The sequence below is a fragment of the Achroia grisella genome, unplaced genomic scaffold, assembly GCF_030625045.1.
Source record: "Achroia grisella isolate CSIRO2021 unplaced genomic scaffold, CSIRO_AGI_Agris_v1 utg6026, whole genome shotgun sequence".
NCBI lineage: Eukaryota > Metazoa > Arthropoda > Insecta > Lepidoptera > Pyralidae > Achroia > Achroia grisella.
The window spans coordinates 46,655-71,538 of NW_026712960.1; the positions used below are offsets into that span (position 1 = coordinate 46,655).

General features: G+C 34.0%; 2 protein-coding genes and 1 non-coding gene across 3 annotated transcripts; 2 read left to right on the forward strand and 1 right to left on the reverse strand.

The window, feature by feature from the left end:
- The first annotated feature begins 2,320 nt into the window (after positions 1-2,320).
- LOC131848929 (zonadhesin-like) lies at positions 2,321-17,514 on the forward strand. Its single transcript, XM_059198889.1, has 7 exons — positions 2,321-2,404; positions 8,430-8,612; positions 9,493-9,699; positions 10,321-10,515; positions 12,330-12,527; positions 14,163-14,372; positions 17,255-17,514. The coding sequence occupies exons 1-7, from the start codon at positions 2,344-2,346 to the stop codon at positions 17,512-17,514; spliced, it is 1,314 nt and encodes a 437-aa protein (XP_059054872.1). The 5' UTR covers positions 2,321-2,343.
- Positions 17,515-17,946: 432 nt separating this feature from the next.
- Trnad-guc (transfer RNA aspartic acid (anticodon GUC)) lies at positions 17,947-18,018 on the reverse strand. Its single transcript has one exon. It is a non-coding gene; the product is annotated as a tRNA-Asp (tRNA).
- A 239-nt stretch (positions 18,019-18,257) lies between these two features.
- LOC131848923 (N6-adenosine-methyltransferase non-catalytic subunit) lies at positions 18,258-23,026 on the forward strand. Its single transcript, XM_059198884.1, has 6 exons — positions 18,258-18,459; positions 18,531-18,698; positions 19,207-19,407; positions 20,303-20,459; positions 20,845-21,154; positions 22,266-23,026. The coding sequence occupies exons 1-6, from the start codon at positions 18,394-18,396 to the stop codon at positions 22,510-22,512; spliced, it is 1,149 nt and encodes a 382-aa protein (XP_059054867.1). The 5' UTR covers positions 18,258-18,393; the 3' UTR covers positions 22,513-23,026.
- The last annotated feature ends 1,858 nt before the right edge of the window (positions 23,027-24,884 follow it).

The window sequence follows — 24,884 nt, forward strand, 5'->3', positions numbered from 1 at the left end:
AAAAAACTTCTCTTCATGAATAGCTCTGTCTCACATTCCAGTTGGTTCACCTGGTGTGGTACCATTGTTTTTATATGTACATCAGTTGCACCATCAGAAATAAGACAACACACTTCCGGCCGTTTGCATATGAACGCTACATTACTCTCTTTTTAATTTACACAAGGCATATATCAATCCGAATGTGATAGTAAAATAATAAAATTAATTAATTTACAAAATGTCCAGATAAACAATTAAATTTTAATGTTTAATTTTTAATTTATTTTACGGTAGATGCCGTACCTGTGATATGTTTACTGTCTAACGTATTTTAGATGATAAACAGCTTGCTATGTAAGCTTCAAATTCAAATTCAAAAATCATTTATTCATGTAGGACATTTTAGCCGTTTTTGGACGTCAAATTTTTATGAACTTCAGTTGGAGAGGTAAAAACTAACAGTGAATTAACAGGGTAAGTAGACGCATATAGTACATCTTTTTCTTCTGGTAGGCAACGTATGAGAGTTACCGTGGGCTTCATATGATGATGTCCTTCATGCCTAAACAGACCACAGTTACCATTACCACATATAAGATAATTAGCATCATGTAGGCAGTCAGCTTGTCATTCCAATGAATAAATAAATTTCAACCAAACGTGATTAAAACCACCACATGTTTTTATTTACAGATAAACTAAAGGTAAACTACTGTTGACGTTAAAGAAAAACGAATCAGAAATGAATGAGAACGGTGACCTTCAGAATAAAAATAGCTTTTCGCCGCTTTTGGCCTGATACGACACACGTTGAAATGACCAACTCACGACAGCAGTCATTAACCGCCTCATAAACCAACCTTATCGTTCGAACTGCACCAGGTAGAGTATTATATTCTACAGAACTATATAGTCCTCGTGGAATATAACTTTAATTCTAAAATAAAAGATTTTTTCTAAAATAAAAGTAGACTAAGTTACTCCCTATTAAATTAGCTCCCTGCCAAAAAAATTCCTATCAAAATCGGTCCAGCCATTTCAGAAATTATTATTTTGGTGTATGTACCGTATTCATTTTCATATGCACATAGTAAAAAACGGTTATTTCAATATTACAAACAGACACTCCAATTTTTTCTATATGTATAGATAAAAAATGCATTAAATCAATAAAAAAAAAACAACTACTATGTATTTGACACACGCAGAAGAATACTTTTGACAGTAGAAGCTTACTAATATTTTAACTTATAATTTAAATAACTTATGATCAAAAATCGAGCATTGGACTAATATAATTATAAAGTACGAAAAAGTACCTACAGGTACAACAGGAACAGCTAATGTGATATTAATTCACAAAATTATAAAAGAACATTTTTAAAATCGTATTTTATTGTCAAAAACTATACTTTTATGTGTGTAAAATACATAGTAATGTGTGTAATGTTTTTTTATTGTATTTTTTATGCATAATTAAAAATATATATTAGTATTCAGCACTTCTTCACTATGTAAACCATAAATGTGCGAAATTTCATACCTCCATCCACGCAATTTTCGTAAAAAGGGGTTCAAAGGTTTTATTTCACGTATTGATATAATACTACTACCGTAACAAATTTTCGTCACAACGTAGTGCTTCAATAATTTAAAAATAAAAATATGTCCAATACAATTCCATTACAATCGCAGCTGATTAATCCAACAAAAAATGATGATACGAAATATGACAAATTTCGTATGAAACCAATACTGGCAAACCAAATTTTATGAACTGAGAAAAATATTCATTCAAATTGGTTGGTACACTTAGCTCAAGCTTACACACATTCATAAGTATTATTAGTTTATATTATAAAACCAACAGTTCTATATTATAACTCCAATCTATAAAATCAACAGTGCATTTATAGAGAGAGAGCCAAGAACACAGATTAAACCAAAGAAGAAAACAAAATGTCGTGCTATGGTTAATTAATATAAACACAAACACACAAATGAACGCCCAAATCGAATTCGTTTTAGGAAAAAAAAAGTAATAAATAAAAAATCAGCATTAAAAAATCGTTATATTGATAATGTTCTAAATATGAAAATAAATAATACGTTTGTAAAAAATGACATTGAATAATAAATTAACATAAAACCTCAACTACATATGCAGAAAAAGATTTTAAAATAAACAGTCGTTGTTAAAAAATTAGGGATTAAAATTAATTAATTAATTAAAACTACTGTACTTTTTTAATATAGTCAAAATTCTTGGTTTACAGCAACACAATCATATTCAAAGGAGATATAAATCGAGTGTGGCAGCACGAGTCAGTCAGTGCGTCGCGCGTGCACCAGTGATACGTTATGGAGTTCGCGAGCTTGTTTGTGTGTCTGTTTTTTGTGTTGTCTACTAAACAAATACTAGGTGGGTACAACATTCATTGGAATTATAACATACTAGCTGTGCCCGCGGTTTCCCTCGCGTGAAAGTTATTGTTATTCTGATGTATATGCTGTATTACTGTAAAGTTGCATCGCAATCCGTTCAGTAGTTTTTGCGTGAAAGAATAACAAACATCCATCCATACTCACAAACTTTTGCGTTTATAATATTAATAAGATTAATATTACAACTGTAATATAAATTCATATTTATGTCATTTACGGCGGCTAAGTTGGTGTAGCGGTTTAGCACACCGCTTTAATTACAATTGACGCAGGTTCGATTCCTCGCACAATACAAACATTTATATTTATAAGTATGATTATTTATCGGTCTGGGTATTTTCTATGTATATTATGTATGTATTTAAAAAAAAATATTTAAGTATTTCTATCAGTTATTTATAGTAGTACATATAACACTAGCTCTGCTGAGCTTGGTACTAAATGAACTTGACAGCGCCCTGGAATAATATTATTATTTATATTTTAATAAAAAAATGTGATATTAAAAATTTTAAAATAAAAGAATTAAAACATGCATCTCTAAAACACCCCTGATTACGTTTCCCATTATTCCATCGAAGAAATATTACGAGTTCTCAATTACGAAGTAAATTTTTTGTATATAGTCACTATTCAAATTTACCGGTTACATCTATAAAAAAAAACAAAATACACTAGTCACTTGTTATCCTTTTTAAATTGCAACAAAATACATCACCATAATTTTGCTGGCTACTTCCTTGTTTGGTGCTAGTTCTTCTGATACTTTTATACCATACTTGTTTCGCGTTATCTCCGGTGTTAAACTCAACGTTAAAAGATCCTGCTGGACGAGTATTATCCTGGTTGTTTGTGAACGTCCTCTGTTCCGCTTGCCTTCGACAATGGCCATCACTTTTCTGGTCACTTAGTCTTCATTTCGCATTACGTATCTCATAATAAATAAAATACATATGAGTAAATATTTTACAAAAACTGCTCAAGCAAGCAAACTGTTAGACACCTTTTATTGTAATGGCTAATCAGAAATGTCTTTATATTCTAAAGTTTGTATTTAAATTTATTGTTATGTTTTCAACTTTCTGTTCACTTCACTTAATTTATTATTGTAATCATACAAATGTTTAGAAATTAATATTTTTGCTCTTGTATATAATGAATAGTATAAATAAAAAGTATATTCTATCTATCTTTCTATCTGAAACTTCTTACTCTGAATATTTGTCTTATATTGCTAGATAAATAAAACTACAATAAATATTTCAAATAAAATATTATTCACAGTATTTCAAGAGAAAATATTTTGAGACACTATTCTTCTTTAATATCAGTTCCCAGTGATTTGTTATTAATGTATTTGTTATCTGAAAATTGTTTTAAATGTCTGTACGGTTTTGTTAATTTCGCAATCATCGTATACAATTAACTACGTCATATTGCAATATTACTGCATATTGGTATTATCAAAAAGGGCACCCGCCATTTAATGAGTTCGGTTTGTCAGAATATTAATTAATAATTAATTCTTATATTATAGGTTTAATAACGATTTCTTCATGGAATTATTTATATGAAATGGAAAACATGCAGACCACCTGTTAGTAAGCGGTAACAGTCACTCGTATACAACTAGTTACCCGCTCCGTCTTCGCACGGGCTTACAATTATTATAGATATTAACTTTCTTCTTCAATCACTCCATCTATTGCTAAAACTGCATTAAAATCCATTGCGTAGTTTAAAAAATCTAAGCAATGATACAATGGAAACGACTTCATTTTATACTTTGTAAAAAATCCTCGCTACGGCTAATGACGCCTGCAATACCACTCACATGTTACCATTCTGGAGGACTATGTTGACTATGTATAAGGAAGATGTCCTGCTTCTCATCCAGTAATTACACTGCCTAATTTCAGCCCACGATTGAAAAATGGATTACAAAGTAAGCTATTAGGGGGCTGAAATAGGTGAGACAAATTTCACTGCCTAATCTCACCCTTCGATTGAAAAATGGATTACAAAGTAAGCTATTAGGGGGCTGAAATAGGTGAGACCAATTTCACTGCCTAATCTCACCCTTCGATTGAATAATGGATTACAAAGTAAGCTATTTGGGGGCTGAAATAGGTGAGACCAATTTCACTGCCTAATCTCACCCTTCGATTGAATAATGGATTACAAAGTAAGCTATTTGGGGGCTGAAATAGGTGAGACCAATTTCACTGCCTAGACTCTCCCTCCGATAGAAAAAGGGATTACACAGGAAGCTATTAGGGGGCTGAACTAGGTGAGACAAATTTCACTGCCTAGTCTCACCCTTCGATTGAAAAATGGATTACAAAGTAAGCTATTTGGGGGCTGAAATAGATGATACCAATTTCACTGCCTAATTTCAGCCCACGATTGAAAAATGGATTACAAAGTAAGCTATTAGGGGGCTGAAATAGGTGAGACAAATTTCACTGCCTAATCTCACCCTTCGATTGAATAATGGATTACAAAGTAAGCTATTTGGGGGCTGAAATAGGTGAGACAAATTTCACTGCCTAATCTCACCCTTCGATTGAATAATGGATTACAAAGTAAGCTATTTGGGGGCTGAAATAGGTGAGACAAATTTCACTGCCTAGTCTCACCCTTCGATTGAAAAATGGATTACAAAGTAAGCTATTTGGGGGCTGAAATAGATGATACCAATTTCACTGCCTAATTTCAGCCCACGATTGAAAAATGGATTACAAAGTAAGCTATTTGGGGGCTGAAATAGGTGAGACAAATTTCACTGCCTAATCTCACCCTTCGATTGAATAATGGATTACAAAGTAAGCTATTTGGGGGCTGAAATAGGTGAGACAAATTTCACTGCCTAATCTCACCCTTCGATTGAATAATGGATTACAAAGTAAGCTATTTGGGGGCTGAAATAGGTGAGACAAATTTCACTGCCTAGTCTCACCCTTCGATTGAAAAATGGATTAAAAAGTAATCTATTAGGGGGCTGAAATAGGTGAGACAAATTTAACTGACTAGTCTCACCCATCGATTGAAAAATGGATTACAAAGTAAGCTATTTGGGGGCTGAAATAGGTGAGACAAATTTCACTGCCTAATCTCACCCTTCGATTGAATAATGGATTACAAAGTAAGCTATTTGGGGGCTGAAATAGGTGAGACAAATTTCACTGCCTAATCTCACCCTTCGATTGAATAATGGATTACAAAGTAAGCTATTTGGGGGCTGAAATAGGTGAGACAAATTTCACTGCCTAGTCTCACCCTTCGATTGAAAAATGGATTACAAAGTAAGCTATTTGGGGGCTGAAATAGATGATACCAATTTCACTGCCTAATTTCAGCCCACGATTGAAAAATGGATTACAAAGTAAGCTATTAGGGGGCTGAAATAGGTGAGACAAATTTCACTGCCTAGTCTCACCCTTCGATTGAAAAATGGATTACAAAGTAAGCTATTAGGGGGCTGAAATAGGTGAGACAAATTTCACTGCCTAGTCTCACCCTTCGATTGAAAAATGGATTACAAAGTAAGCTATTAGGGGGCTGAAATAGGTGAGACAAATTTCACTGCCTAATCTCACCCTTCGATTGAATAATGGATTACAAAGTAAGCTATTTGGGGGCTGAAATAGGTGAGACAAATTTCACTGCCTAATCTCACCCTTCGATTGAATAATGGATTACAAAGTAAGCTATTTGGGGGCTGAAATAGGTGAGACAAATTTCACTGCCTAGTCTCACCCTTCGATTGAAAAATGGATTACAAAGTAAGCTATTAGGGGGCTGAAATAGGTGAGACAAATTTCACTGCCTAGTCTCACCCTTCGATTGAAAAATGGATTACAAAGTAAGCTATTAGGGGGCTGAAATAGGTGAGACAAATTTCACTGCCTAATCTCACCCTTCGATTGAATAATGGATTACAAAGTAAGCTATTTGGGGGCTGAAATAGGTGAGACAAATTTCACTGCCTAGTCTCACCCTTCGATTGAAAAATGGATTACAAACTAAGCTATTAGGGGGCTGAAATAGGTGAGACCAATTTCACTGCCTAATCTCACCCTTCGATTGAAAAATGGATTACAAAGTAAGCTATTAGGGGGCTGAAATAGGTGAGACAAATTTCACTGCCTAGTCTCACCCTTCGATTGAAAAATGGATTACAAAGTAAGCTATTAGGGGGCTGAAATAGGTGAGATATAGACTGTAAAAAGTCGTCTGCGTGGCTGGTATAGTAAACTTCCGACAGCTTGTAACGTCGCCCCGCTAGGCACATGCCTAGTTTGACTTCATAGAAGTGTCCACGCATTAAAATTATGTCGATATACTTCCTTCAGTATTCGTTCTATCTTTATTCAAAGACCTTCGTTTAAGGCAGACGCCTTCAACGAAGCGCGACAGCAATTTTTTCAGACGAAATTTTGCCGATAAAATAATCTTCCATTTTTTTCGGGTGTTGTAACCCGTCATTACATAAAATTTTTTTTTTTTTTCGTTTTGTGTCATATACATTTTTCAAACTGTTATACTGTCTTGGATTGTTCATACAAATGAGTTAAAGATGGGTACTTTTACTTTATTTTCACCAATGCTGATAATCTAATTTTACATTTACGCGAAATATAAACGAAAATTGTTCACAAAAATCTGATTAATATGAAACGTTCATAATAGTTTCCTTGTCTTATGGACAGAATTTCGTCAAGTTTTTTTCTTTATTTTTTTTTTCTTTTCATCAAGTTTAATTAAACTTGATGAAAAAACCCCAAAAAAAATTTGCATATTTTATTTAAAGAGAGATCGAAGACTTATGGATAATTCGCCTGTGATAGACCGTCAAATCGATACGATTAAACATCGCTATCAAATACCATCCCATCGATCCCCAAGCAATTCAAACGGATATACAAATTACGACAACCTGAGCCTATATTCGAAACTCACGGTGTTCACAGACTACAATCGCATCCGTCAAGCAGGAGTTGGCTGTCACCCGCTCCATAAGTCCCTCCGCGGGTTTGGAGTGCCAACTGCACCCGTTCCTTATCATTCGGTGAAGCTGTAAAAGCCAGCTGCGGCCAACAGCATTAGAATAGCATGTAAAAAAAAACATTATACGTTGCATAAACTCTATGCGGCGTGACGTGGACGCAATAGGACCGGTCTTGTGATATGACCAACGGGTTTTATACTAATTAGCATCAATTGTATAAGTTTTGTTGCATATCAACTGTATCCTTTATTGTGTCTTGATGATATGGTATTGTTAACTACCGCACCTTATATCATGTTTGTTTGTAGGTCACAAGAGGTAGGTAACTTTTCCTTTATTCTGTGTCCAGAAATGTTTTGTTGTAAATTCTGTTAAAACTTAAATTGAAGTTACAAAATTACCTTTATTTGTTTTCTTTACTTAACAGTCTCATGTTACTAACTGTATAGTTTTTTATAGATGTAATATTTTTTAAATACAGTAATGCACTTTCGGAATATATTCATAGGAAACTAATAATAAAAAAAGAAACTTAGTACAGCATCTATAGGAGGCATTTGATTACAAGAATAATCTTCGAAAACAGTCAGAATTGGTAAACAGGTAACAGGTATTTCTTCGTAAATGAGTACAATCGATTTGTTTACTAAACAAGAACTGTGCGTTTGTCTGTCGCACTAATTGTATTTAGGTGTTAGATTTCAATACGTGTGAAATGCATCGCAGACCAAGAATTACTGTTTCCACAATTTGCTTGGTGTAGATTATTTTTAATTCAGTGGAAATAAAAAAACATTAACTATTTGGTTTGTGGTGTATGTTTTCATCACCGGGGAGTCAGTTATATATAGAAACTGACACTAAGTTGTTTTTTATCAATTTCTATTGGTGAAGTTAATTTTCGGTCAGATGTGTACTCAAATCTTACGGTTTAAGCTAATCCACTAGATCTCTACGGTGTCTAACTAAGAAATACCATTTATTTTTACAGGACAGGTAGGGTCATTATGCCGCAGTAACGAGAGGCTGCTGACGTGTGGGGGTTGTCAGAAAACCTGCGTAGATCCCGTGCCTCGGTGCGAGGGTATTTGCCGAACTGGATGCTACTGCGAAGAAGGGGATGTTAGAAATGCTACCGGACATTGCATTAAATTAGCCGATTGTCCTCCCGTTGGTAAATATTCATAGTATTTCACATTATTATATCGCGGACGTTGACAGCTACAGTCTCCTACGGGATGTAGGAGACTGAAGCTGTCAACGAATCAATGCGAGGCGAGACGCTGTAACGAACGAGCTTTAATCACCCATAAGAAGACTTCCGGATGAAACCGAAACAAAAGCGAAACACAAAAACATAGTACCTGTGTTCATTAAATTCCCGTGCATATTTATAAAATAGTAAATATTCATATCACTGCTATAAAACTCTCCGACTAAAATAGTAGCAGACAAGAGTTGGCCTTTAACTGGTCCTGAAGTCTGTAGGATTACCTGATATGTGGTAATCGTCATGGCTGTAACCTGTAATTTCACTGCAAAATTTCATACCCTACAAATGGAAACACATTTTACAACACATCTTGATCGCCGAGCAGTCAACACCCGGCTTCCAAGCTATATCCATTATTTATTTAATGCCTGATGATGCGTCGTTCAGAACCGAAACACGAGTCGTAATATGGGTGTAGACTCAATAACGGTCGAAATTTTGACACCAATAAAGAATATCGTAATGCCTCCAGTAGAGGTGGTCAGATTTGCGAACTGAATATTTATGGTCTCGCACATGTTAATGCTAATTGTTGCGGAATTAAATAAAATATCCAATAATCTTACAAACCGAGACGCTTGACGGGTGAAAGAGATGATACTGAGGTACTAGGTCTGCTTACTTTAAAAAAAGAATAGAATAGAATAGCAACATTCTGATAATCTCGTGATTAATCATAACTGAACTTGTCCCAAGATATATGCTACGATTAATCGCGAGATTATACGACGCAGTGTATATTATGCTGAGTTATTATAATTATTTCTTTTTACGTTTTCAGTATACAAAACAAATCCAGACGATGTGGAATGTCCACTGAACGAAGAGTATCGCTTGTGCGAGTCATGCAATAAATCGTGCGACAATCCGAACCCAATTTGTCCAGCACAGTGTTCCAGAGGCTGCTTTTGTAAAGAGGGTCTGGTGAGGGACAGAGATGGGAAATGTGTGAAATATAACCGATGTTCGAAGTTCACACAAATTGAAGGTAGATTAAATAACTATTTATGTAACCATCGCCTATATACTACATGTATATGAACAGCACTACGGCCATCACGTCATTCGTTTTTACGAGTGTCTAATGATAACGTGATGGCCACTCATGCGTTGTCATTCCGGAGGTCTAATATGTCTTATCCTGTAATTCCACTACGTTATTTTACTTTCCAACCGAATTACATCTAGAAATGAAAGCTGCTTGGAGGCTGAAATGAGTGACACTTAGGTACCCTAGCAGATGACTTTAATAGACAAACCATAAACTTTGGTGAGCTACTATTTACTTACTGTAAAATAATTATTTTTGAAGCAAATTTGGTTACGATGTGGGGATCTTTGCAATCACATATTTTATCCCATATCCCAAAAAAAAACAAACGAAATCTAATAGAAGACAGATAGAACCTAATAAAATAAGTATAAGTTACTTTTTTTGTAAACTGCCAGTAGTATTCCTAGATTAGTAAGTTTAAAATTAGTGAATCTCCAACGCTGTGAAAGAAATATACGCTTTTAAACTGAATGTAGAAAAATCTATTACAATGATATTGTAACAATCATAAAATTGCATAGCAAAAGCTTTAAAACTACATCCGCATTGTTCCAGCAAATAATATAACGGTAATTGACAAGCACAACTGCGCTCCGCACCAAGTGTACAAACTTTGTGAGAACTGTGAGAAGACTTGCAACAACCCTAATCCCAAATGTCCAGCACAGTGCAGTAAAGGCTGCTTCTGTGACGACGGCTTCTACAAAACACGAAATGGTAGCTGTGTCAAACTTCAGGACTGCCCTGCAGGTAAAGTTACTAAGAAATAAATCATTTATTAATTACTAGCTTTTGTTCGCGGCTTCGCTCGCGTACATTATCCCCTTAGGGGTGGAATTTAACAAAATCCTTTCTTAGGGGATGCCTACGTCATAGTAGCTTTATGCATGCAAAATGCCTGATCGGTTTAAAAGTGACAAAATTTCATACAAACTTTCATCCCATATTGTATCCGTTTGGGGGTAGAATTAATCAAAATCCTTTCTTAGCGGGTGCCTACGTCATAACATCTACCTGCATGCCAAATTTTAAACCGATCCGTCCAGTGGTTTGGGCTGTGCGTTGATAGATTACTACGTCCAGTCACATTTGAGTTATATATATTTAGATATTATATTCCGCAATGCAAGTCTTGTGATACAGGCATACTTTCTTCTGTTTTTATGACAAGACAGATTCTGAACCACGGCAGTGGCGATTTATTTATATATATCTATATAATTAGTGTCCACGAATACATCCTCGTGTGTGCTCTATAATTTCTTTAGCCTATATGTTGACAGACATGTAACCAAAAATTCTATGAAAATTTCATACTAATGACAACTTTTGCGTAAAGCCTTAATATAAAAAACAGATATTTTTCAAGTCGTTCACGTTTTTATTACATGTAAAAAAACAGAAACAATTATGCATTTTTATAGATTAATTAATATGTGTGAATAAAATTGTTATTCCAAACTCGAAATGTATGGCAAGCATGTATGTATGTATCTATGTTCGCGCCATTTTTTCTATAGGTACAAAAAAAATGGCGCGATTTCTATCTAGTCTATGGTTACCCTTAATAACCAAGTTCACAATTGCGGGAAGAGTTATTTAAACGAAATGTATAAAATATTTCCCAACATATCAATTTAGTTATTTTCAATCCTTTATTAAATAATCTCATTAATTTAATTTTTAATTCTTTTCCTTCTATAATGTAAATTGGATTTAGTATCTATACTATTTCAAAGATCGCAAACCCCACCAACGACTTCCAAACCGACTGCTAATCGATGTCAAAGCAAGTTGACTGAACACTATCTAAATTGTGTAAGAGAGATATTTAATGTCGTAAAGAATAATAGAAAGTAAAAATATTTGATGCGTTCATGAGGAAATAAATATGTTATTTACCTGTCCATCAAAATTTTGTTACTCAAAAACATGTAGACTATAAAATTAACATCGTCATAAAATTATTGCTGCAGGTTATACTATAAAATGATAATAAAAATATACCTAAATTATTATGTATTCCTTTGTCTACAGAAATGGAATTAGGGAAGAAAGAGTAATTTACTATTACTATATATTCTATTTTTATTAAACGATTGTATTCATTCCATCAAGGGGGTTACAAATATATAAATAAAATTGTAAAGTATATGTGTAATTTCAAATTGACAGCTGTTCACTAAGTACATATGAAAGTAATTAACTTACATCAAAAAACATTTTTAGAAGTGTTTGTTTTTGTGGATGATAATGGAATGGTGCACCCGTCTGCGCTAACGCTTTACGCTGGCGGGGCACATCCTACATCCTGTAAACCGCCGTGTGGTGGTATACAATTTACATGATGAGCTAACTGATCTGATTTCTTGCTCATACTGTCATTTTACACTGACTTTATCTCAATCTCTATCCCGCCAACGTATATCTTTGGTGCAGGAGAGAATACCATCAGAAATAAATATTAAATTATCAGTGAAATTACTAGTGCTTAGAGGCATTTTAACATCTCTACTATTAGAGACTTTGACCCAAACATAACAAATATGTATCTTTTGTTCCAGCTCGACCAATTCCACCGTTACCCTATCAGATAAACTGTGGCCCTCACCAGATCTTCAAAATCTGCGAGAATTGCGAAAAAACCTGCAGCAACCCGAACCCAATATGTCCTGCTCAATGTACCAGGGGTTGTTTTTGCAATGATGGCTTCTATAAGGCACCAAATGGAAGTTGTGTGAAACTCGAAGACTGTCCTGAAGGTGTGTACTGAGGCAAAATAGGTGAAATTAGATAAAATAAACCTAATTTCTAATTTGACCGAGTTGTACCTACTCCAGACGTAAGACCTTAAATGTAAGTCTACAAAAAGAGACAATATGCTTTTCAAGAAAACACTCTGATTATTCTTGCACATATAAAAACCTCGCGTCACATTGTTTGACCGGGAAATCTCCGAAACTACTAAACCAGTTTTTTAGAAATTGTGTAAAAGTTGGGACTAATTTTTGTGACCTTAATATAGGGTCAAAGCGACGCGGGGCCTCGTCTATTAGTAAATTATAGTACTCGTCTAATAGTAGACCTCATTCTGTTCTAGCTACCTAATCTAAATGAATTCATACAAGAACTTTTTTAAATCTACACACAAAATTTTATCCAAATCAGTCCAGCCACATAGGAGTTAGGAGATAAACACGAATACAGACAGAATGATTTATTGTATATTAAGACTATCCATTAATAATAGTATGATGGGCTTGATTTTAAATTAAAATTTTAATGGTTTTACATCCTTAGAAATTCCTCATTTATTTATATTAAATTTCTGTAATTGTTTGTTGTTTTCAATTATTGTTGAGATCCTAGAGTTGAATAATTTCGTCCTCTGCTATCTTGTTTATTTATTTAATATTATATTTGCCAAGTGCTTTAATATTTAATTGTATATTTATTTGTTAAACAACTATCCTTTGTAACAATTATGCTGTACTAAGATAAGTTATTTATTCTGTATTTAAAATATTTAAATAAATCGTTAATAATAATTTTGTGGTTTTTTCTTGTTTCTATTTAATCTCACCTTATATATCCATATATCTCACTATATATATGTAGGTACTTACATAATAATTTATATTTCTTATATTTATTATTAGTAACAAATATACAAAAAGTTTTCCTGACTTCATTTCATCCAAGACTAAGATATTTTTTATTAACCCGCTCCACACGTAGGGAATATATTAGCGGAAATTTATATAGAGTTGTAATTTTATATATACGCCAGCTGTCTCGGCAAACGTTGTTTAGCCATATAAACTGAAGAACTAATATCGCTACGAAAATATAGGGGTGTATGCATTAAAAATGCCGAATCATAAAAAAAGTTGTCCAATAAATGAAAAAAATATTTTGATAGTGCCACAACACTATTTAAGAATAGCAAAATATTGACAACATTAAATTTGTCTCCGATTAAAAAAAAAACTGACTATTGTTTGAGTTAATAAACATTTTTTTCTATTTGGCAATGGATCTGTATTGCCCTATATACTACGTACAATAGATGGAGAAACAAAACGGGTAATTAAATAGAAATTTAGGAAAGGATTATGAACTATAGTTACAGTTTTATTATTGATAAATGAAGCTAATGATTTATAAATAGAATAATCTGGAGCCAACATACATAAATTAGAAGTAGGAACTTTTAAAGTAACAAGTTAGTCTAGTCTATAAATGAGGTAGGTTCATATAAGGAACGGGCTCAATAAGCATTTAAGATAGTAACTTGACGTCTGATATTCATGATATTTTTTTTATTTATTTATTATATTTTACGGCTCTGGATACAAGTCCTTTTGAGCCTAACCTCATTCAGAAAATGTTTCCAGCCGAGGTAACCGTAGGAGATGCTCATGACACGTCCATTGATGACTGTCATCCGGACGAGGAGTTCTTATCGTGCGGCTGGTGCGAACCGAACTGTTCCCAACCTCAGCCCGAGTGCCCGCTGAAGATCTGCACAAGCGGGTGTCTGTGCAAGCCTCCACTTCTGAGACATTGGAGTGGACACTGTGTTGAAGCGAAAGACTGTTTGCCACGTAGGAAACCAAGTCATATTAATAATGTAACAAAAAAATATCGCAACTAATCCTAGCCACATCTACCTACATCTTTTGACGGTATCGATGGTCTAGCGATTTAGCACACCTAACTTCCAATGGTCGCGGGTTCGATTCCTCGTATGGTACAATCATTTCTATATATATTATGTGTATGTACAAAAAAATGTATCTATGTATTTATATCAGTTGTCTAGTACCCGTAACACAATCTCTTCTTACCTTGCGACTAGATGGCGCTGTGTAAATTGTCCAGGGTTATTATTATAATCATTACCTCTCCTATACCTCTGTTTGGATATTCGGTTTCGGTACTACTATTTACATACTACTATCAGTACCAATTTTGAAATTTCTTCTAGTCTATAACATCACACTACCACCAATAAGAGCTAGGCTGCGTGTGCTCAAAAAACAGGGAATATGTGATGCTTTAAGTACGATAGCATTAGGTATTATGAAGTACATAAGACTCAATTTACATCGGACATATATTGATAACATACTATTACCATTTTTTTTTTCTTAAAACTTCCTAATCCGTAATAATCATTAGTTATAAGTGATTGCATAAACGTAGACAAGTTGTCAGACCTTGTATTACGCGGCCGTGGTAATGAATTCACATAATTTCAATGAAGTAGTAACACTGACTTTTAGTTCGTTCTTGGAACCAGTCATCGTAGTCTCATTCGTAAAAACCCGTTGAACAAAGTTTCAGGAAATTATGTAATATTTTTGCTATTCAAATTCGTTTTAAAACTGCAGATTATGAGTCAAGTAAAAGAGAGGGCGCGACAATTCCGTTTTTACGTAAAAGACGAAAAAAGAGAAAAAGACGTTATACGCCTTGTTACCGTTTAGAAGTCCCATACCGAGAGCGTAATGAAAGTACCAAATCATGAAGTCGAGCGTACTCCAAAATATTTTCTATAAAACGATTTCTAAGTTCTATATTTTTAAGTTTGGATCATTACAACAAATCTAGTGGCTCAACTATTCTCGTAATCACCGTTGAACCACGGCGCAAGGTTAAACTAGAAATATTAAAAAAAAAACTATTTATTTTTTTAGAATTTTCGAAACCATAACAATGCACGCAGGATTCCTAAATATACTTACACAGTATACTCTTCTTGTTTTAGTGGCTATTGTTTCTCTTTCAGTTTACTTAAGTTAGTAAATTAATGTGATAGTACAAATTAATACTAATACTGATTCACCTAATACCAATAATTTGAAAAAAACTCGACTGGTGATGACTAGTATTTCAATAAAATAGATTTAGACAATTAAAAAAATATGGCTTCAGTTTGTCTCAACGGATCCCCGTATAGAACCTTGTAATCAAAAGATCTTATCTACATTCTGTTAGGTCAATAGAAAAATACTTGTAAATACAATACACTTCATGTGGGTCGAGTTTATTATGTCTGACATAAAAATAAATAGTTCCCGCCATTTGTGAAAAATGACATTACATTAATCAAACCTTTGCCAGGCCTCTGGAATGTCATAATTTAGCCTCTATTTAAAAAGCATAGATAAAGAGACATAAACAAAAAGACATTTTTAGATAATAGATTTTTTTCTGTGACTGTTGAGTTAAGAGAAAAATTATTGAAACTTATTATGGCACTTACAAAGAGTATATTTTATGATAACATAATTATGATACAAAATGTTGTTTTAAATATTTTCAGTATAGTAAAAAATATAAATACTTAGATGGTGTTACATCTAAGTCATCCTAAGCAATCTAAGTAAATTTTTACAACTTATACTTACCCATACCTGAAGAATAACCTAACAGTATTAATTTTTATACACAGTGATAAATTATTTTTATTATTTTGTTTATATTTTTATTATTTTATTGGAGATTCATTTACACCAGTTTATTGCGCTGTAAATTTATTTCCAATATTCCTTATGCCTATATATTTATATCAATGAACTTTAACTTTTATATTTTGCACCTTAATAAATATGTTTTTATAACTGACTGTAAAAATTAATACTTATAGGTAGATAGGTACAATATGGTACTAAATTTTTTAAGAGCTTTTTCGAATAATGGCTGTAATAAAATAATTACCGTTGAGGATTTTTTATTTGAAACATATTGCCCGTAATTATGTAAGCAAAAGTTTGTTTATAGCGGGTTCTTACTTGCGACTTCGTTCGCGTGGTTCGCATAAAATATATAGTAACATCACAGATAAGATAACATGTAAAATATACCTAAATTATATAATACCTATATTTTTATTTGCTCTATATTTGTATTATGGATCGTATATGCCGTACTATAAATTTTCATCAAATCCGTGCAGTCATTTTGGCGGGAAAGAGTAACAAACATCCATACTTACAAACTTTCACGTTTATAATATTATTAAGGTAAGATGCCATTGTATAAAAAAATAAAAATAAAATATTAGGAGTGCACAACCCTTATCAGTTAGGGGTGTGAAAAATAGATAGTAGCCGATTCTCAGACGTACTTACTGATAATTAATATTATTTTACTAATATTATAAACGCGAAAGTTTGTTATTATGAATGGATGTTTGTTACTCTTTCACGCCAAAACTACAAAATGTATTTCGATGAAACTTTACAGTAATATAGCTTATACATTAGAATAACATATATGCTATAATTTAAAAAAATATTATTTAAGTGTGATGCACACAAAGTTGTGCGGGTCAGCCAGCATTTCATAAAAATCGGTCAAGCCGTTACGGAGGAGAATGGTAACTAACATTGTGACACGAGATTTTTTTATATAAGATTAAAGTACAGACTTCAGTATTATACATCCTAAGGTATACCAATAATTTTAATTATTCTTTCAGAAAGATGTACGAAGCCACACGAAGAGTTTGTTTGTCGGTACGGTTGTGAGCCGAAATGTCAGAAACATGCATGTAGGGTACGTCCAACGCGTTGCACTCTCGGTTGCCACTGCAAATTGGGCCTACTGAGAGATTCTAGTGGAAATTGTGTAACTCCTAATAAATGTACGCAAGTTTCAAAAATAGAACGCAACAATCTGACCAGTCCTTTTAATGTAGATCTAAATAATCAATTGACTCAAATATATAATTTTAAATGAAATTGTTAATTATTTTTTATAATAAAATTGCTATTAAATTTGAACTGGTTATTTGTATTTATAATGTACAAGACACAAATATACGCAAATAAATAGATAGAAAAAGCCAAAAATTCGAGTGGAGATATTTTACTGTTATCTACGTCTAATAGTACCTAATAGAGTAGGTTTTTGTTCCTTTAGTAAGTACATTCTTATTTTTAATAAGAATCTTATTTTCTTCTAGTCCATTCGATGGTTATTTAAATCACAATGCATTAAATTAAGATAAAACACTGATTTCTCAGGTTAGGATTCAGACGTTAAATGTACAGTGCAAAGTTATAAAATTTAGTGTATAATTTATTGCTAGTTTCTTTTAAGAAAGAGCAAAATAAAGAAGTAGGAGTAGTCATAAAACGAAGATACAAAAAAATAATGGCAAAAATATGCCTCCCCGGCGGGGAATCGAACCCCGGTCTCCCGCGTGACAGGCGGGGATACTTACCACTATACTACCGAGGATTGATTGCTTAAATGTGAATTATTGTATGACTAGCTGTGTTGAACGGAAATATTTTTTTATATAGTTATTTTTTATGAATAAAATTAATTAAGCAATAAAATCAAACATTACGTTATTAGTAAGTATAACATTGTTAAATTTTATAGTCATAATTTCACATTATTATCATTGCCGGTTGTCTAAAACTATCTGTTAGTGTCAATGTCAAATATTGCAAATGTACTCTGTGGTGAAATGCTCCAAAAACAAAAATTTGCTTCTTATAAACACAAATATTTAATTAAGTTTACATTGATTAAAATTAATAATTCTTCACCCAACTATTAAAAAAATGTACCTAAACAATTTAAATTAAATAAAAGTATTTCTAAACAATGAGTGAAAAATTGAAAGAAGTCCGTGAGAGATCTCAGAAGAGAAAGAAATTGCTCGCTCAAACGGTACAACATAACCTAGAACTGCAATTATATTTCGCTTTTATCTGGAGACAATAATATTATGTATATTTCAGCTGGGTGTGTCAAGTGTTAGTGAATTGAGGCAGGCTTTGGGTGCTGCAATAGATGTACCTCCCAAACGGCAGGCGGCTTCAGAAACCGGTACTGACGGAAGTGATAAACCCGCCGCGAAAGATCAACCCGATGAATTAGTTTATACCGACTCTTCTACATTCTTGAAGGTATTCCATAAAGTTTATTTAGTGACCAATTATTATTAAATCAATTTAAATTAAAATATCTTTATTCATTTAAATCTGTTAAAAACTTCAAGTCTTTATTTAGTAAACTGAAATATACATGGACATTTTTGTTCAGTATGTCTTTGTATATAAAGGCTTCTAGTGTTTTCCATATCTTTTTCTCTCTAGCCAGTCTCATCCACAGTGAGTCACTGAATTTTATTATGTCATAAGCATTTTATGTGTGATCTTTTAATATTGTTAAGTAGGACTTATAATAAATAAAATCTACTGTTTTTTGGAATGTATTCAGAAGCGAGTACTGACAAGAAATTCAAGTATACAATGATGCAATAAATTTCTGTTTTTATAATATATTATATTATAGTTTATATAATTTCTGTTTCTGTCTGGTCATAACTTCCATTATAAGTATTTAAAAATAATGTTATAAACTTTTTAATATAAAGTGTTTTTAATATAAAAAAATATTTAAATTCTATTCTAGGGTACACAGTCCTCAAATCCTCATAATGATTACTGCCAGCACTTTGTGGACACCGGACAGAGGCCGCAGAACTTTATCAGGGATGTGGGTCTTGCAGACAGATTCGAGGAGTACCCTAAACTGAGGGAGCTCATCAAATTGAAGGATGACCTCATTGCCCAGACAGCTGCCCCACCTATGTATTTGAAATGTGATCTGAAGGTGAAACTTGTTATATATGGATTCACAAATAACTTGTTATGTGTTTTATGTACAAACAGTATATATAAACAAGAAATGTCATCATAATGAAAGAAGAGAGTTTGTTATAAATGTAAAATATAATTAGTCAAATTTCTATGTAATTGTCCGTCTTTTTCCTTGTTATATCTATCTTGTCAATTGTCTCGTCTGTCCTAGTCACGTCTTATAACTGGCCAGCAAGCAGTCCGGTCAAGGAGGCCACAACACATCATATTTATTTGTCTTCAAATTACACTGATGGTGACATTGTAAAATGACTGTGTGGTTAACCAGTATTACCTGGGGGGGAAGGGGATTGTTAGTAATGTGGATTGACAACCCCATTGATAACCATGTACTTTGTCAGCTCAACCTCCATGCGGTTCCCCCTGGAAACCATCGTGTTAAATTCCTGGTGAATTTATCACAATGGGCTAACTGACCTGACCTCATGCTCATCTTATCATCCTCCACTAGTGCCCCGCCAGCGTAAACCGTTAGCGCAGGCGGGTGCACCATTCCATTATCATCCACAAAAAAAACCAGTATTACCTATTTCAGCCGATGATCTTTCATATGGTTCCCCACCAACATGGTGTATGTTAACATGAGAGTATTAGAAAACAACCCTTAAAATAATAGTGTATTTTAATACAAAACATAGACGTATCTGTATTACTTATATAAAATACAATCTAAGTTGTTACTTGGCTAATATTTTTTTATTCCTATAAGAAATTACTAAATATGTGAAAGAAAAAAAGCTTTAAGCAACTGAAACATGTAACACCATATCTTGATCAAGTTGGTCAAAAACTTTTATATATTTCTTTATCTCAGTAAGATTATCAATTTTTAAAATATATGATTCCAGACATTTGACCTGAAGCAAATGGGTAACAAGTTCGATGTGATACTGGTGGAGCCGCCGCTAGGCGCCGGCTGGCGCTGGCAGGATGTACTGGCTCTCGACCTACAGCAGATAGCGCAGGCCAGGTCCTTCATATTCCTCTGGTGCGGCAGCTCCGAAGGTATTGTATAGTCCCATTGCATGGTTATATAGTTCAGAATTCATTCAATTATTTTTTCGTATTAATTTGTGGCTTAGGATAGAAATGCTATCTAGCTAGCCTAGTAACCTGTGTATTTAGGTACAGAAACAAAAGGTGGACTCAAGAATTAACAAAATGACTATGACTGGCAGGCAAACTTTGAGTAGGTTACATTAACATTAAAGAAAAAGCAGGGAAAAATTAGATGAGCTATAAAAAAAAAATCATTGGGCAAGTTGCAGGAACTCTGCATAACTTGCTACATGGCGCTATGTGAAATGTCCAAAGTTATTATTATTATTATTTTGTTGCTCCTTTCATACTAGTTATAAGTAGTAATTAACAGGTTTAATATATTTAACAGGTTTAGACATGGGCCGTGAATGCCTCAAGAAATGGGGATTCCGACGTTGCGAGGACATCTGCTGGATCAAAACCAACATAAAGAATCCTGGACACTCGAAAAACTTGGAACACAATGCAGTCTTCCAAAGGACCAAGGAGCACTGTTTGATGGGAATCAAGGGCACCGTCCGAAGGTCTGTCGATGGTGACTTTATTCACGCAAATGTGGATATTGATCTAATAATATCAGAGGACCCCGAATTTGGTAGTACTGAGAAGCCTATTGAGATATTCCATATTATGGAGCACTTCTGTTTGGGGCGAAGAAGGTATGTTATTTTATTTTAAATAAATTTAGTTTGTACTAGCCATTTCAAAGATTAACACGAACAAATAGACAGAAAACCAGACAGTTACTTTTATTTAAGTACCGTATATACTTTCATATGCTTTATATCTATAGATTAATTCATTAATTTAAGAGCTGCGCTCTTGTCGGTGGAGCTCTTGCCATTTTCCACGATCTTCTTTCAATGTTTTTAGTTGTTGATACGACACAACTCAAACTTTTCCTTAACTTGCTTGATATAGCTTTGTCTTGGTCTTCTAATTCTTTTTCCATCTATTTTTCCTTCGATAATATTATTAATAAGTTCCTTGTGTATATGACAAGAGTGCCCTAACATTTTCCCCCGCCTATATAGATTATGATTTATCCGCCATTCCATCTTAATAAATGGAATGGCGGTTGCACATGTGCTAATAGTATATACTAACGGGGAACCAGCGAAGAGTAAAAGGATGCGGTGAAGTTACAGAGGTACGGCGGCTTAGCCCTCAGGAATGTTAATGGATACCTTTTACTACGAGCGCCACATGATGAGGATATTCGTGCCGATGTTCAGGTATATAGTCGATGGCTTCATTTACCATATGGAAATTAAATGCCCACTCAAATTGTTGGCCAATCCAATGACATATAAAAAAGTACATACATTTTATCGATGTACATATATAATATGTTGTAAGTCGTTGACTTTACCATTTTTAATTAAGGGTGCGTCACACGATAGTTAACAACCATATGGAAATTAAATGCCCACTCAAATTGTTGGCCAATCCAATGACATATAAAAAAGTACATACATTTTATCGATGTACATATATAATATGTTGTAAGTCGTAGTCTGCACGCACAGCAGTCAACACTAGGTTTCCAAAATACATTCAATGCCTAATGATGCCTCGTTTAGAGGCAAACTACTTGTCGCAATATACATCCAATAACGTAATTTGATCACGAATAGGGACGGTAATACCGCTTCCAGTAGCTGTGTTCAGGTTTCCGCACTAAATATTTGTGGTGTCATACATGCTAATGGTTGCGGAGTTAAACAATATATAATTCATTAAGTCTATATATTATGCTTTGAATTTCAGAATACATCTCTTCGGACGAGACTCCACCATTAGACCTGGCTGGGTGACCATCGGGCACGAATTGACAAACTCGAACTTCAATGCAGAGCTATACGCATCCAACTTCACTGAAGGCAGGGAGAGCACTGGTTGCACGGAGCGAATAGAAGCATTGAGACCTAAGAGTCCGCCCAACACCAACAAAGGGGCTAGACCCAGAGGAAGAGGCGGGTTTAGAGGCAGGGGTAGAGGAAGAGCAGCGATATAGTAACATACGTGCATAAAGGAATGAATAGTAATGTGAACTAATTACTCCATCGCTAGCAATGTACCTACCAAGTCAGGTTGACCTTCATGCGGTTCCTCTAAAAACCAGTGATAAATTCCTGGTGAATTTTTCACGATGGTCCAACTGACCTAACATCGTGCTCATCCTATCATCCTCTACTGGTACCTCGCCAACATGAACCATAATCGCAAACGGGCACACCATTCCATCATCATTCATTAAAATATATATATATATATACATATGTACATACAAACTACTAAGGTAGTCTTTGTACAATCTTACCCATAATACCATGTATAATCTCACATTGTAAGAAGCCCTTGATGTTAACTGAGATCACTTGAATGTGGTTTTAGATTTGGGTTGACATTGTGTTGAGAGAATTGGCTAGGCTAGACCATGTCTAGGAGTTATCGCCTCTGGAAGGCTCCTATTTTTCACCCAAGTTTATTCAACCAGCCAAACACCTGCGGGCAGGTGTTAGGTTGGTTGAATAAACATGGGCCGACCTACTCAAAAGGCCGGACCTACTATAGCCCACTTAGAAATCCCTTTATAGACTGCGAACACAGGAAGGCCGCTGTAGCTATAGTGAGATGGGGTATTGCTTCAAGGGAGGCTTGCGACTACGGAGTACCTAGACCAGCCCAACTACTTTTCTGTCCTTTGTGTCCATCATCCTGCACAAAAATGCGACCGAATGCGCTAAAGTTGTCCAACATTCCGGTGTAAATACATATAGTTGCCATTGAACCGAAGGAAGACCCATTTTCACAGCAAAATAGCTTGCTTCGTAAGCTATTTCTGAATAGCAGGGAAACGACTAAGTGCATGCCGCTTAGTCGTCATGAATGGCTGTACTGCCGTCAAATTGATTTTATATTGTCTGTGGTACTGTTCATGTTATATAAATGATGCGATAATTGTACTCCATCCCGTAGATTGTTTGCCATTCGAATTTAAAAACTCTACATAATAAATAAAAGGCCAATACAATCATACTCATAAATACAAATGTTTGTATCGTGCGAGCAATCGAAGCCTCGACCATCGGAAAGTAAGGCGGTGTGCTAAACCGCTAGACTATTGCGTCATTACATGGATAACATAAAATAATAAACTATATAATGTGTAAAGAAACATTACACTGTACCTATGTATAGTATTATAATTCTAAGTATTTTCTGACATCTGTATGACTGTAACATTAAAGATTTTTTATATATGTTGGAGATTTAATTTCCAGTCATTGTGACTGTTTTTTCTATCTCTGTCTGTAAATTTTTTAAAGATTGTAAATTAACTTTCTACTACTCGTCTTGATTGGTTGGAGTGGGGTAGTTATCTGTTGGACTATATAATGGGTTCGTAATTTCTTTATTATTAAAAAGAAATTAATGTGCATTCTTTTAATGAATATAGAATAATCTATCTCCGTTGTAAAGTACACTCCTGAGGAGATAAAAACCACGGTGGCGAACTTTGAAAAAGGAGCACAGCTAACTTTGAAACAGGTTTTAATGGCAATAGGAACGAACGCCTCAATAAAGAAATATTGAATATTTATTTTATTAACTTGAATAGCATAAAACCAGACAATCCACTTGGTGCTAAGTAGCAATCGTCGTCTATATACATAAGTAACGCCAAGGATATCACGTCATGATATTCTACATGCGTTGCCATTCAGGACGACTAAGTTATTATGTAGCCTAAAATTTTACTGGCAGGTATATCTCAGCTCCCATTCAAAAAAGCTTCCAAAGAAACTCCTCTGGAGCTGAAACGGTTGAGGCAAAGATGTAGAAACTTTTTAAAAAATAGTCTAAATAAGTCTGGAGTAGTCTTGCCATTACAAATAATATAAAGGTGCCTGGGATTTCGACTGTGTACCGTATTTTAAATAGATACGGCTTAGTAAATTCTATGGACTTAGGCCTATTGCAAATGAAACACCATAATTATATACATCAATATATTTTATTTTACATAGGTTGTCTTTAATCACTCGACATTGCCATAGTTCCTTCAAAATATAAAAAAGACAAAACAAATATAAGACTTATGAGATCTTTTACTTACTATAAGAAAAATTTACATATTGTTGTGGAACTAATGTTTCTTACGATTCATAAAAAAGTTTTATATTCCTTTTTAATGCGGAGAGGGCTTTACTAGTATCTGTGGCGGCGAGAATAAATCATTGAAGTAATTCGTGTCACACCATTTCTAAACTATATCTAAGAGTCGAGACTAGTTGCACCATCATCTAGAAGGAGAAGAAATTTACTTGTGAAATAACACTCTGTGACAGATTTATATCCCGTAAATTCATGGCGCTCCCGAAA

Coding starts and splice junctions, on each gene's coding strand:
- LOC131848929 (XM_059198889.1), top strand. CDS start 2,344: ATGGAGTTCGCGAGCTTGTTTGTGTGTCTGTTTTTTGTGTTGTCTACT. Junction 2,405..8,429: donor GTCTACTAAACAAATACTAG/GTGGGTACAACA, acceptor TTATTTTTACAG/GACAGGTAGGGTCATTATGC. Junction 8,613..9,492: donor AGCCGATTGTCCTCCCGTTG/GTAAATATTCAT, acceptor TTACGTTTTCAG/TATACAAAACAAATCCAGAC.
- LOC131848923 (XM_059198884.1), top strand. CDS start 18,394: ATGAGTGAAAAATTGAAAGAAGTCCGTGAGAGATCTCAGAAGAGAAAG. Junction 20,460..20,844: donor CTGGTGCGGCAGCTCCGAAG/GTATTGTATAGT, acceptor TATATTTAACAG/GTTTAGACATGGGCCGTGAA. Junction 21,155..22,265: donor TTCTGTTTGGGGCGAAGAAG/GTATGTTATTTT, acceptor TTTGAATTTCAG/AATACATCTCTTCGGACGAG.